Source organism: Lycorma delicatula, chromosome 8 (assembly GCF_047948215.1).
Source record: "Lycorma delicatula isolate Av1 chromosome 8, ASM4794821v1, whole genome shotgun sequence".
NCBI classification, from domain to species: domain Eukaryota; kingdom Metazoa; phylum Arthropoda; class Insecta; order Hemiptera; family Fulgoridae; genus Lycorma; species Lycorma delicatula.
In genome coordinates, this window is record NC_134462.1 from 123,432,604 (window position 1) to 123,448,151 (window position 15,548).

The 15,548-nt window shown below is 28.7% G+C and overlaps 1 protein-coding gene across 7 annotated transcripts in view; it reads left to right on the top strand.

Annotated features, from left to right (window-relative positions):
• PAN3 (Poly(A) specific ribonuclease subunit PAN3) overlaps positions 1-15,548 on the top strand; it is a 67,037-nt gene that overhangs the window by 19,847 nt on the left and 31,642 nt on the right. For all 7 annotated transcript variants that reach the window (XM_075374236.1, XM_075374233.1, XM_075374234.1 and 4 more), the window contains 4 exons: positions 2,187-2,270; positions 4,064-4,171; positions 7,836-8,045; positions 14,837-15,116. In XM_075374236.1, coding sequence (XP_075230351.1) covers positions 2,187-2,270; positions 4,064-4,171; positions 7,836-8,045; positions 14,837-15,116 — 682 coding nt within the window. The remainder of the gene's footprint in view (positions 1-2,186; positions 2,271-4,063; positions 4,172-7,835; positions 8,046-14,836; positions 15,117-15,548) is intronic.

Below are 15,548 nucleotides of genomic sequence, written 5' to 3' on the forward strand. Positions count from 1 at the left end.
TTTCTTGGGCTAATTTCCTTTAAACTCCACATAAATATTAAGCTACATTTAATATTTATATAAAATGGTGAAAAAGTGTATTATCTTTAATTGTAAAATTATAACATAAATATCTGTGTTATATTATGCAATAATAAATTCTAATTTTACCACATTAAATAAATAGTATGATTTTGCAATAAATTGTATTCTATAGTTATTATAAACACATTTTTTAACCGGGTATTTGCAAACATTGTCCAAATATCTACTCGCAATAATGAAACCTATAAATTGGACAGATTATGCAACCTCATCATTTCTGTTAGAGCTTTCTTATCATGTGGTCTATTTAAAAATTTATTTGGTTCTAAATCAGACAAGGCAATTCTCTCTAAAGTTTTAACTCTACTAAGAGCAGCATAAATCTGCACCTTGGCAAAAAACGTTTTGCTGATGTCTATCACTGCCCTGTCAAGAGTTGCACCCTGCATTTTGTGAACAGTTACAGCCCAGCTTAATATTAGAGGTAGCATTCTGTGCCCAACATCTCTGTATCCCTTTGTCACTTGGAATGTTGTACAAACTGGTGAAATGGCTACACAACCATCAACATTGTTCATTCTAAGACCAACAGTCTTGTCATCAAATTTTATGAGTACAGCTTCCAGTAACTCTTTTTCCTCGAATTTTAAACCAAGGCGGTGAGAACGGTCCTCTTGCATTTCATTTGACAAACATTTGTGTATTAAACTGACATGATGAGCATGACTCTCTAGACTTTCGTTCTAAAAGAATTGAATGTTGTATATTCTCAGTTGTGAGAGTCTACATTCTTATTGTTGAAAAGTCTGCAGAAATATTTATATCATTTCTGTTTTTATTTTTGCTTAAATGATCCTTCCTTCCTTGGCAACTTTCCTTTAAACATCGCATTTGAGCAGCGGATTTAGTAGGCCGGCCTACCCATATTTTAATTATATAGTAATGTATGTATATATCTATATGGAGGCTGTTCAAAAAGTAATGATAAACACGCTCTACAGAAAAGAATTCATTCTTCCAAATTTTCATGCTCTTTTTTAAAGTAACCCCTTGGTTCTAATACACTTTTCTCACCGTTCCTGCCACTTTTTAAAGACAAACGCCGGACCATCTTTCTCATGCTCCTTACAGCACACCTCCACAGCTTTGATATGGTATACTGCATACTGTCATATGCAGTACTACCACCTTTAATAACACATTTTTACTCCTGGTCACTATTATCATTACTTTTTGAACAGCCTTTGTAAGGTATTAGATACCACTAAAAATTGTGAAAAAATAATTTAAATAAAAAAAAATAGTACTAAAAGGTTAAAAATAATGTATTTTAAATATGGGAATCCTGTTCAGCTGCCTGGCAGCAGTCAGTTGAGGTACTAACTTTACATAACTTTATGTTTAACTTGTATTGGTTGGCACCAACTTCAAAAATAGTTTTGTTGTAAACTTTCATAGTTTATAAATAAAAATATAATTATTTGTAAGTTTTTAGTATTGTTATATTTTGAAGTCCGTTTTTATTTTTTTAAATTATTTTATCATAAAAATAATTTTTTATTAGAATACAGTGTTTGGAACCTTACATTTTGACTTTCCTTATTCTAGTTTATCATTGGTGATTTATTAAAATATATTAAGACAGAAATTAATCTTTTTCAAATTTACAGCAAGTTTTTTTTCTGAAAAAATGTACTAAATTATGTAGGAACTCACAACTGGTGGTTGTAAAAACCTATTATTGGTTGGTGTTTTAATAGGGTCCACTTTTAAACCCCTTTTGTTGCTTTTTACGTTTATATCATTATTCACTGCTTATAAATTTTTTATACATATTTCTGATTATGGTTATTTATTTTGTATTACCTCGTCTCACACTATATATACTTGAAAGAAAAATTTTGAGGACAAAATTTACAGGTCATAAGATGTATGATAACATTTTTAATAGTTTGTAAAATTTCTGCTTTGGATCTTACTCGTTTTAGTGTGTTGGGTTTTTAATGTCTAATTTGAGCCATAGTTTCCTGTTAGAATATTACTTTTACTTGTGAGGAGATTTTTGTTATGTGGCTGCATAATCCAGAGTGCTAGTGAAGCTAAGTGTAGAAAAATGATAAATTTCATTTACAAATTATAATATAACTGTAATTTTTTTTTAGGTAGGAGTCATGGATCCAATGTTCCTTTCATACTCATCACAAGTAAATGGTGTTCCACAGGAGTCGAAGCTAGCTACTTATATGGTATTTTTTTCACTTAGTTTTTAAATTACAATCTAATTTTTTGCTTTTATAATGAATATTTTCATTTAGTGTTTTCTTCATACTTTTCTATAAGGTGTACCTGTTCATAGTGAAATTCCTCTATTGCTAACGTGAGGAGTGCATTGTGATTGAATAATGTTTTCTTCTTCAATAGTAGATTGTTAGGTCAGGGAATTACTAAAGCACCTAATATTTGGGGACAATGTTTCATAAATCCTGTAAAACAGATATTTCAGAATTAAGAAATATCTCTTCAAAATTAAGAAGAATTTTTCTTTTGGTTAGAAATAATTGTATATATACATCCTTCAATTTGGGGGTTTCCGTTTTGGAAACCAAGGAAGACAAACAGTACCTCCATATTTTTCATTTGAAACTGAAATTGTATCTTTTAATTATAGACACCTAAAAAATGGATTTTGAGTTGTTGTTAATCAGCTGTTACTTTGATTTCAATTGCATAGAAACTACTGTCAACTACTGACGATTAACAACCATTATGAATAAATTTACAAGATACTTTTCAGTAAGTATTAAGAATTGTTAGTATTTATTTTTTGGAGTTTTATATTTTATAATAACTTTAAAGTGAATGGTCATAATTGCTCTACTTTTCTACAAATTTATTATTATTTTTTTTTAGTTTTCTATAAAAATATGAGAATCTGATTTTTTATTATTGGCTTTTTTTTATATTAATTTACTCAGAATAAAATTCTTTACAGAATGCATTTTAAGGTATTTTAGGAGTTTAACAGATTAAATCTCTAGTTTTTTAGAACAGATTTTTGTAATTTAATATTTAAAATGAATAAATGTAATGCTAGCTGATTTAAGTAAAATTGGGATAAGAATTACATCGGTTTCCTTAGCAAATCCCTAAACATTGTCATCTGCTTCTTCCTTTCATTTATTTTGATTCCATGGAATTGCTTTAATAATCAAGCAGCACACATTATGTAGGTTCTGTATGATAAAACACTTTGATATTGTTATATTGCTAGTGGGCCAGCTGCTCTCTTAGTGGGGCTTTTGCAAAGGTGGTTTAAGATGTATGTGTTTAGGGTCTTTTTCATATCAAAGGATCGCACATAAAGTTGAGCTTTGCCAAGAAGCTTAATATTAAGCCAGATTTTCTAATTCTCCTACACTAATATAAAGTGTGATAAAAAGAAAGAAAAACTTAATTGTTCAAATTTGGCTGTTAAGGGGGAATTTTTTTCTAAATACAAGAGAGATACACATTCTTATTTCAGGAAAATTTTACTGGCTCACAGATCTCTTGTAGATTATATGTTTCTGTAAAATACTATGCCAATTTAATATTAAAAAATGATTAATATTAATAGTGGTATTGTGATTAGATATTTGTAGTATTATTAGTAGAATAGTAATATAGTTCTTTATATACAAAATTTATTTCAAAATTATAGTTCTTTATATACGAATGTAAATAAATAAGTATTAAATTGTTTTTTCTAAATCCTAAATAATTTCTTATATATATTTTTTTATTATAAAACATTTGATTTTTTGTTTTACAGCATTTTGAGAAAGCAGTATTCTAGGCATTCTTGCATTGCCAAAAAAAATCTGGCGTTAGTATGAATTTGATGATGGGTGTGATTAACTTTGCCTGATTGTAGCAATCTGGATGTAGCTTAGGAAATCGTAATTTAGTTAAGCATTATTTGTAATATTAGCATAAGATTGATCATTTAATCATTTTGATTGTATCAGCTTTTTAATCGTTTTTGTAATTGTTTTTACAGAAACGGCAAAATAAGGTTCCGCCAGTATCTTCATTGAATATCGCACAATCAATTACAAAGAACATATCAAATATAACACTGGATCCTCTTCCTGTTTCTATGAAAAAGGTATAATTTAAGAGTGGTAAGGTAACTTTTTTAGGTAAGAAGTGGTTAATTTGTTTGGTAAGTGGTATTTTTTTGTTTTAAAACCATGCTTGTTTCACTGTAACTTCTTAATTATATAAAAAGAAAAAATATGTTACTTTTTTAATTGGGTCAGGCAAAATAATTGTGTATTAATTAAAACATTTTTTAAATAATCCTGAAAACTAATTGAACTTTAAAAATTATTGTTAAGTATTGGCAAAGTTGTTTATGTATTGGTAAAGTTGCAAAATGTATTATGTCTTCTATGTTTTTATTTTTACTTATATTTAATTCACCTTACTGCAGCGCTATAATATTTTACTTTTAGGGTCTCTGTAATCTATAATATACAGTTATGTTTCTGTGCATAACACTGGTAATTGATGATATTATCTAAATGTTGGTTTGTTTTTTCATCTTTTATGAAATGAAACATAGGTTCACTTTAGTCAGTCCATTATCCAAGTCCCTTTGAAGGGACTGTACGAGCCTTGCAGTTCTCCCGGTATTTTTTCATACGTTTCGATCTCTATGCCCTTTCTGGTGTTGAAAATGTTCATGTTGTGAGTTTCTTCCTTGTGAGTATGAAGCAAGTGTTGTTGTCCTTTAATTGTTTTTCTTTTTTTTTATGTCTTCTGGTGTAAGACCAATGTTGAGTTTTATTATGTAATATAATAATATTTTTAAACTTATCTTTTCATAATTTTGATAGTAAAACTTCACTGATCAATTTTATTTTTCTCAAACTTTATTATAATGTTTCTCAGTGTTGAGTAAATTAGTATTATCTATTGTAATTTTTCATAAGTGAATTTTTACTTTATATTTGAACAGATTAGTATAGAAAAACATATATACACATATTTAAATCTCATTGTGTAGGAAACAATCTCTAAAAATGAATTTGGCATGTTTTTGCTCTCTTTTTTGGCATTTTTCATTCTTAATCATAGTTTGGTATTTATGTTATTATAAAACAAATAAATAAATAAATTCAGCAGAACCTTATATTGATGAAAATTTGGTGTGTCTTTTACCATATATGAAAATTATTTTTAAATAAAATATTCCATAAATAAAAGAATTCTAAGCTTCAGTTAAAGGATATAGTCTATACTTGATAATCTAATGAATTATAAATTGATGTTCTAAGACATAAAAGTTGTCAATTTCTATTCCTGGAGGTTAGCACATGCATTATTTAAAATATCAACAATAACATTTGCAATAACAAATGTTTTTTATTTTTTATTTTTTTTTATATATAGGCAGACGTAACCTATTAAACAATTATTAATATTGCATATTTAACTAGTTTGTGTCTGCATCATTTATACAATTTTAATTTACTATTTTAATTGTATTTATGTTTCTTTTTATTAATATCCTTTAAGAATGAAGCAAGTTAAATAGAACTAAAACTAGTTTATTTTATTATAAAAAGTGGACTCTCATAAATTGTACATCTATTGCCAAGGTGTATTTATATTATAAAAATTTTGTGAAGTTAATCTATAATTGAAAGTTATTTATTAGAGCTGTCGTATGAAAATTTTTTACTTGCCAAAAAGAAATTTGCCAAAATACAACAGCGTAATAAAATCAGTTTGTGGTGATTGCATATAAAATTAAGAGTAATTTAATTTGATGCTTTAGTAAAGGAAACAAATCATGTAGATGTTGACTATAGAATGGATGAGAAATAAAATTGTTATCATTGAAGAGTTTTATTTTGACCAACTAAAAAAAAATTACATTTTACTCCAGATTCATCCTTGTTCTTTTTCATTATTATTCATGGGTTTTAACATGTTAGAACAAAACATGTAAATATTATGCACAAAACTTAGTCTTGTTTTTGTCTGTTTTGCAATTTTAACAATTCATAAGATTGTATTATTGTACATTGATGAATAATAAATTATACACTTAGTTGTAAATAATAGATAAGTTAATTTTTTAATTATTAATAAGAACAATTTTATTTTCTCTCAGTTTTTCTAATGGTTTCAATGTAGCAACTATTAAAAAAAAAATTATTTTTAATTTTCTATAAAGGTAGGAAATATTTTTTTTCTCTAAAATATGTCTGACACTAACATTATGTATGTAATTTCATAATTTTATTTAACAACTGGATGGAAAAAAGTTATGAAGACTGAAAATTTCCATTAAACTGGTGGGAATCTTTGTGACCTACTTGAGAGTTTATAGTACTTCATACTGCTTCATGTTGAAACAGCCATACAGATAAGTGTGGCTGTTTGTGTTATATGCGGTTTATATTATATGTTGCATATTTATGTAAAGTACTCTGTACTCTTATCTCTTAATAGATGGTCAAAATTCCCATCAGTCCAATGGAAATTCTTTCATTAACTATTTTTTTTAATCCCGTAGTTAAATCACAATATTTAGTTTACAAAAAAAATTACCGTCTCTATTATGAGTCAAGAGTATGAATATTATTTTTTATTGTTGACACATTGAAACCAAATATTAAAATAAAAAAAAGATTTTTGCGTTCTTAATGAAGTTATGGAAAATTGAAATTGCACTATCAGGATGTAATATATTGATTACAATATATTCCTATAGATAATAGTTAAAAAAAATTAAATTGTAGATGGAATCATAGAAAAAAATACGTTTGAAACTTTTCTCATAGAGTGGACTGTAAAATATAATTCTTTATAAATAAGGCTTATGTTTTGTGCAAACTACCGTAGTTGATTATTAAATGTTAAAAATAAAATATTTAGCATATGTATGTAACCATTTCATAGTAACATATTTTATCTACTTTTATTTTTTAATATATATTATTTATATATACTTCAGATTTTGCTGTATACTAGAATATTTATACATAACAATATTATTAAAAAAAATTGTTTTATGCCTTATTACTTTTAAATTTTAACCAGAGTGATAACATGTTTTTTTTCTACTAGATAATACTAAAAGTGACGTTTATTCTTTTGATAAATTTGAGTTTATTAAAATATTGTTTAAAATTTTATTTTATTGTAGAGCATTACAACTGGTAATCTCTTAACTGATCATGAAACTAATTATCAATAAATGTTTTACAGAGTAGAGAGGAAGTTTTTCTGCCTCCTCACTAGTAATGAATTAAATGCTAATTGTAATTTTATACTTAAATTTTTGTATCAATTAATCACCTAATGGCATTGTTACTTAACCACGTGTGTTCCACCACCGCAGTGTGATGGATATTATAACTGTATAATTATTAATAATGAACTATTTTATTGATACTTAATTTCATTAAAAATTGACATTGAATTGATATCAGGATTCCTTTTACTATTAAATTCCCCAAATTTTAAACCAGAAATAAATTTTAGAAATCCCTGTGAAATAAAATTTATTATTAGTAATATTTTTTTGATAAATCAGTAACATTGGCTAGGTTTATATAAGTATATATTTTTTAAATCTATTATTTTTTTATTAATTATTGAGAAATATTATGGACTGCCTTTGTGTTATTTTAAGATTCACTTAATACTGTGATATCACTCTAGCTCAGCTAACAGAAATTTTATTTGTCCTTTTCATTCTGATATTTGTTCATATTAATATTATTAGATTACATCTTTTTATTGTTGTAAAACAGGTTGTGACTCAAAGTACAGAATTTATACCAAGGAGTGCTTCCTCTGGTTCATCACCTAGTCTGGTTGCTGCTTTTTCTAATCGGAGTAGTCTGGTTGAAAGTCCTGCCTCGCCTCCTAATACCACTCCTCCTGCTACCCCAGTACCTCTTACACTTCCAGTTAATTGTTCTCCAACACCTTTATTAGATAAAACATCAACTACTTACCAGGTAATTAATCACCTTTCTTTACTTTAAGATAAACTATTGTAGATTTTGTGTAATATAGACCTTTATTTGATATTTTGGATAGAGGTAAGCTCATACCTTTTTAGAAATTTGTTGTTTTATAAAAAGCCAGACATGTTCAAGATGAAATTAAAAGGTCCGACTACTGATTTTTAATTGCTAATTGAGGTGTGAATCAGATATGTACAGTAATATCTTTAGTGTTATGCAATAATGTATTGACTAAATTGAAATTTTTGTCTTTGTTATTGTGTATGTGTGCTTAGTTTATCTGTAACTTAGGAAATGAGATCAGGAACACATAAAATGCTTCAACAAGTTCTTTCAATAAAGCCATGAAGTAGGTGATCGGTTTATTCACAAAGTTGTGGACTATGAATTTGTAAATCTTCTGAGGGAGAACAATGTAATAAGCACAATAGTTATCAATTTCCTTTCATCTTTTGTAATGGACATTAGACTCTAAAAAGTGCTTTTGCATAATTAAAATATGTATTACAAAGTTAATGCATCTTAATCACATTCTGGCTGTTTGATGTGTCAATATTAATTTAAAAAAAAAAAAACAGAAACTTTTTTGTACTGTGTTTTTTCTGATCAGCATATAATGATTTTTTTACATGTTTGACATAGATCAATGCTCAGTGTAAATATTTAAATACTAAATTTACCTGCCAGATTGGAGATATAAGTTACTTAAATAGCGTAAACCTTGGGAGTTCTTTTCCACAATAGCCTTTTAAAACTACTAATAGGTAATGGTTAAAAATAGAATTTATTTTATAACATTAAAAAATGTTCAGTGTGATTTATGAATTTAAACCAGTCAAGGATTTAGTCATTATTAATGTTTGTTGAGCACAAAAAAGTATTTTTTTTTCTTACAAGACTCTGTTGTTAATATTTGTGTAAATCCTTTTTAATTTTTAAAAGCAGAAAATTTGCTGATTTTCCAAAGAATAGTAATATACCTATTTAAAAAAAAAAGTAACACAAATCAGATATGAATAATTGTTAACTATTATTATGTTCAAGTCCCCCCCCCCCTTTTATTTTCATCTTTTAACTGCATAGGATCAGTCCATTATCCAACTCTTTTCAAAGAGTTTTTCTGTTTAAGCCTCGAGGTCCTCCCAGTTCTTTTTTATACATTACGATCTCGATGTCCTTTCTGGTGTTGAAAATGTTTGTGTTGTGAGTGTGAAGCAAGTGTTTCTATCCTTGATTTTTTCATTTAATTTTATCTCTTCTGGTGTAAGGCCAATTTCCTTCAGATCCTCTCTGATCCATCTGCATCCTGTCTTGGTGTTTTTTCTAGTCAAGATTATATTGTATCAGCTGTTTCAGTAGTCTCGAATCTTGTATCTTCATGATGTGTCCAAAGAATCCTAGTCTCCTCTTACACATGGTATCTGTGATGGGTTCTAACTCTGTACACAACAAAGTTGTGTACAGAGTTAGAACTTCAAGTTCTCAAGGTCTCCTACAGCTAACTCTGTACACAACTTGTTGTGTACAGAGTTAGCTGTAGGACTGTTAGTTGTAGAGCTAGTTAGTTGTTGTCTGCTACTGTTCCACCATTGATGCTTTTTTCAGGGTTTTATTGGGGCAATTCTTCTGCGTTTTGTTCAAGGTTGATTGACTAGGTCTTGAGTTTATCCGTGGTTGTTATTTTGTTGGTTGCTTTTTGGTAATTTGCATTCTTGATTATCGGGATAGAGTCTACTTTTCTTGTAGTTTTAGGGGCTTGGTTTTGTTGCTTGTTATTTGCTTTCTTTGTTGGGGAGTGAATTTAATTTTAGTTTCGACTGTATTGTGATCTGAGCCTGTGTCTACTCCTCAGAGGGCTTTTGTAGATCTCTTTGTGGTGGTGTTTGTCCATGAAGACATGATCTAGTTTCCATTCTCTTTAGTGTAGTTGGGGTGTTTCCATGTTTTTGGTTTTTGAAATATATGGATTTTGTAAGTAGGTTGTGGTTTCTGCTGAGATCGATGAATCTGCCCATTTTCATTTGTTTTCTTTTGGATGGGCCATTTTCCAATGATGTCATGGTATCTTCTGTCTCTGCCTAGTTGAGCGTTGAAGTCTCTGATAAGTTTAACATGATTGTTAAGGACATTATGTATGATAGGTTGAGTAACTCCCAGAATCTTTCTGTTTCTTTATGATTTTTTTAGAAATTTGTTTTTATTAATGGGACATGGGCATTTATTGTGATGTAGATTTTATTAGATGCTTTTAGGGTGAGTCTTGAGATTCTTGGGAATTGTGACTTGAATTCTTGTACAGAGTGTATTCTTTTGAGGCTAACCAAAAAACTTGTTCCAAATTGTGGGAAACATTTCACCTCTCTTCTCACATATACTTTTGTAGAGTATTTATTCTTGAGGTTCCATGGTGCCCTGGTTGGTGTTTATTTCCTGCAGTCCCATGATGGGAATTTTGTGTTGGTCTATTAGGTTTGTTATTATTTTTAGTTTACCAGTGTACATAAATGTGAGTTTACATTGTGTGTGTGTGGAAATGTACTTGATTTGGTTCGGTGTAATTTTGTATTGTTCTTGGTCATGTGTGCAGTGTTAGAGCATTCCAGTGCTTCTGATCTTCTAAGTGGCAGCCCACTGTATCCAAGTGCTGCCTTCTTTGAATTCTGCTGTTGCTTGGTTTAGGCGGTAGAGTATTCCTTAAAAGACCTTTCATGGTTGTCTGTCAAGGAGTTGGTTTTTAACAGGGGACTGCATCCCAAGTTAAAACTCTAGATGTGATCTAGTGAGGTATGATTTGATGACAGATGAAGTTTGTTTCGATTCAGTTCACCAGACAAAGTTCTCCTATTCCAGATATATTCAGACACACCTTGCGGAGGGTTGATCTGACTTTTGTTAAAGTTGTTATTTTGGAGAAAAGTTAGAAATTCCGGTCTTAAACATTATGTCCTAAACATTAATGTCCTTTTTATTCCAATAGAAATAAATTTTTATAAAAAAACTTTGAAAGAGAAAAAATTTATATATTTACTTAAAAAAATAAATGATTATAATTTTGAAGACCGTGTAGTTCATTCTGCATGATTTCTGGTTCTGCGAAAAGAATACATACTAAATAAAACATATTTAGATATAATTTTTATATACTTTGTTTTTAAAAATTTAACAAATTTTAACTTACATGATACTTTAAAAAATTAAAATTTTGAAAAAATTTTTTTTGAATAAAAAAGAATTAAATAAATAAATTTGTCTTGTACTTTGGTCTGATCCTTTTGTACTGTAAGTAAAAACTTACACTGCAAAAAATTACTTTTAAATAATTTCAATTTATAAAATAAATAGATTCTCCTGTCATTATAGACTTCTAGATCAGACTAGAGAAGTCCTGTTGAAAGTGTTGCTGTGGAATAAAATAACTTATAGAAAATTCCCTTTTTGGATGAGGTAAATTGCTGATTGTGAGCCAAGATAAAGTACAACAAAAACAATAACTTATAAAAATTAAGACTTCATCGAGGATTCAGAAAACTCACATCTGTCAATGACCTAAATATTAATATAGAAATAGAAAAATATACAGTTATAATATTTTTACATAATTAAAACGGTTCTCACTTTATAGTGCTATAACATTTTAAAAAGGGTTAAAAATTAATAAAGAAAATTGAAAAAACTGAATAATTTACAGAAAATTCTAAAAACTATAAAATTTGAATGATGAAAATTAGTCTAGTACATATTGAAATATTTGAAAATTTGAAAAAATGAATAAAAATTATCTTAATTAAATAAATCTTAATTTTAACTCATTTTTAAGGAGATTTGTAAAATCATATATAAAAATTGTACCTTTCTCGTGGGAAGGTAGTAATGAAATCATATTACTCTTTGCTGTAAATTAAATTAAAACTAAAAAAAAAATTACAAAATTGGAAATTTGTCTGCACAGTGGCTGAGTACACTACCATATAAAAAAGTGAAAACTTGAATTTTGAAAATTGGATCATGGGTTCTCTAGTTACAAGATTTAAAACATTTAATAACAAAGAACTACTTCTTGACCTAATAACTGATTGAAGAAAGTATCATTTATCTATCTATGTATTTATTAATTAATTGAACCTTAAAAGGTGTACACATATATTGAAAAAAAAAAACGAGGAGAGTAAAGAGTGTCTCTTTATTTTGGCCAGCCAAAATAAACAGACACTATAATGAAATATTTAAAATAGTAATAGAATAATGAAATTAGAAATTTCTTTATCATAAAATAATTTTCTACGTAATAATAACCAGACATGGTGTATGTTGAGTGTGTAGACACACAGAAAGTATAGTATGGTAAAAGTTAGTATTATGTAAAATATGATATGCTGGGTAATTCAAAAATGACTTCACAGTTTTAGAAACATATAAAAATGTATTTAGATGACTTAAAGATTCAGTTGAGGTCTCATTTCATAGCAAATCACATCAAATTTTGATTCTTAGTAAAAACTAAACTTTCATCAAGTTTACATAGTTCTTTTGTACCGAATTTGGTCACCAGTACTGTCACTAGTGTTGTTAAAAATGGATATATTTACTGTTGTGGAACATAACTCACTGTGTGTTCGGTTTCACGATTTGCAGTCGGCAACTGCAGTTCAACATAATTTTCCTAGAGATTACAGTAGGGAGCATCCTAGTATGTATACAATCTATTCTTGGCGCCAAACCTTAGTTGAGACAGGTTGTTCTGTTAAACTTAGAAAATCACCAGGATACCCACGTGTCACTGAAGCTGCTGAGCAGAGAAAGCTTTGCACATAGTCTGAAGAAATCAATTCAAAGTGCGTCACATGAGACTGGCATTCCGCAAATGACTGTTTGGAACATATTATGTAAACGATTGCACTTGAAGCCGTACAAACTAACTGTGGTTCAACAGATAACAGATGACAAAAAAGTTGCTTGGCTGCAGTTTTATGTGGAAATGGATAGAATTGCAGTCAACAATACATTTTTAGACAATGTAATCTTTAGTGATGAGTCATTGTTTTACATCAACAGCAAGGTGAACACCATATCTGCTGAATATGGAGTAGCGAAAACCCTCATGAAACTTTGGAGCACATTTGTCATAGCCTAAGGTCAATGTTTTTTTATCCTAAGCAAAGAATGCATGGCCTGTTCTTCTTCTGGGAGGCAATCGTAAATGTTATTGTTTATCTGGACATGCTTCAAAATTTACTAATTCCTTGTTAGACTATGATGACAAAGATGGATTCCATTACTATCAGCAGGACCAGGGACCTTGCTGGCTACAGTCTGGAATGATATTGACTTCAGATGGGATGTGTGTCTCATTACAAATGGAAGCCATATCAAACCAAAGTGATGTAGGATGACAAACTTGATATGTTTTACTATGAAATGAGACCTCAATCGAATCTGTAAGTTATCTGAATAAATATTTTTATATGCTTTTAAAAGCAAGTGGAAGTCCTTTTTGAATTACCTGGTACTTCTTACGCTCATTATTAGGGTCCCTGCATCTCACATTATATGAAGGATTTCCCAAAATGCATGAACAATTTTAAATTAGTCATATGACACTATAGTTGGATTTGCACAATACTCACTACAGTTGTATTTTGTGACACAAACTTGTTATGGCAAGGATTACAGAAAGCTAGCGTTTGTACAAAACTTTAGTTTAATCTCAATGGAATATTTCTTAATATAAATAAATGATCAACTTTTTACATTCCTTGTCTAGTAGATACTTAGCAATTTACAAACTTTACTAAAATATGAAAACTGGTTGATATGACCCTGGTTGATAGATATTCAGTTAATGGAATTTCTACACTATATATTTTGTGAACTATTGAGGCTTTTTCTGTTTATTCAGCTGTATCAAACTGCATAAATAAGATTATAAGGACTTCATTCTTTTATATCACAATGTACAGCGCGCTCTATATTGTGATATGTTTCCAATTGAATCAAATAAATGGAGTTGCCCACCTTTTTGGGAAATTGATAGTAGCTTGTAAAATTTTCTGTTGAATAATTAAATTAATTGTTAAGTATAAGATTACAAAAATTGTGTTTACATTTGCCAGTCTCTATATGGAAGTGGTAGGATCTCCATCTGGAGGATCCAGGTTTGAATCTATATAAGTCACAATATGTTTTCAAATGCTGATATATTTTTACTTAATACCCTCTAGTTATCAAGATAGGAATTTATTGCAAAACTACAATCTCCCAGAAAAAAATTGGCTTAAAAGATAAAAAAAATTCCTTATATTCTTATTGATGTACTCATAATTAATAGTAGGTGTTGAATATTAGTGCAATTTAATAATTTCTTGGGTGATAACTTCATCTCTCTCTATATTCATGATTAACTATTTCATAAGTGTTTGCCTATTCTATAATTTATTTATAAAGTTTTTCCATTTTGTTTAATGTCACCAATGATGAAGTATATTTGTTTGCTTTGTTGTCATTCTTATACTTTGACATACTTTGACATAATTAATGTACCTTCTTGATTCATTTTAGTATTTCTTTTTATTTTTACAGATTTCATTGTACAGTAACTTCTTGTAGAGATGTCTCATTACGATTGTCTTCTCATTTAATTAATATGAAATAACTTTAAATAATGTACATTCATGATGCAGCAGTTAATTTATTATTATATTTTATTTTAATTTATAAGTATTTAATAAACTGAAAAAAAAAGAATTCAATTAAAATAAATACGAGTTTAATTTTTTGTCTTATAGGAAAATGTAGGAGGAACTACTTATTATTATCCAGCACCTGTTACAACTGCTGGAGCAACTGACAGGGTCTCAACTACATCTGTTGAAGATAGTGCAACCAGTGTTATTTTGCCTCCGGCTGCAATAACAATGTATCCTGTTACGCCACCTCATATCAAGTCTTCGAAGTCACAGTTAACTTCTAATGATAATAACTTTTATGTATCTGATGAACTCCGTCTTGAAATACAGCATAAAAATGCTTTAATTCTTTCACCTCCTGATCCGTCACACTATCCTGGTAAGTTAGTTTCCTTTTTTTTTATTTTATGCATTGTACAGTTGATTTTATTACATCAAAGTAATGAAAAGTATTTAGAAGTATGTGGTGTGAAGAATAATGGCTTAAAAAATCATCTTATTTCTGTTTTAATTGTAAGTGATATCAACTGCTATGGTCGTTATTCTTAAATAAATGTTAGCATGCTGTGGTGGCACACCCAGAATTGTCTAACTTAAGTGATTTATGGAATTTTGTTCATTAAAAATGCTTCTGTGTTTGCCACTTTATGTGATAGTTTTTGAGATGTCCCATTCTGACACATTCTATTTTTTTAGAACCATCAGACTGTAAAGGTTGCAGTTTACCAATATACCTGGAACTTAGTTGTCCTTACCCAGGTATTTTTATTTTGAAGTAAGGGTATGAAATGAAACTTGATACTTAGTGTTA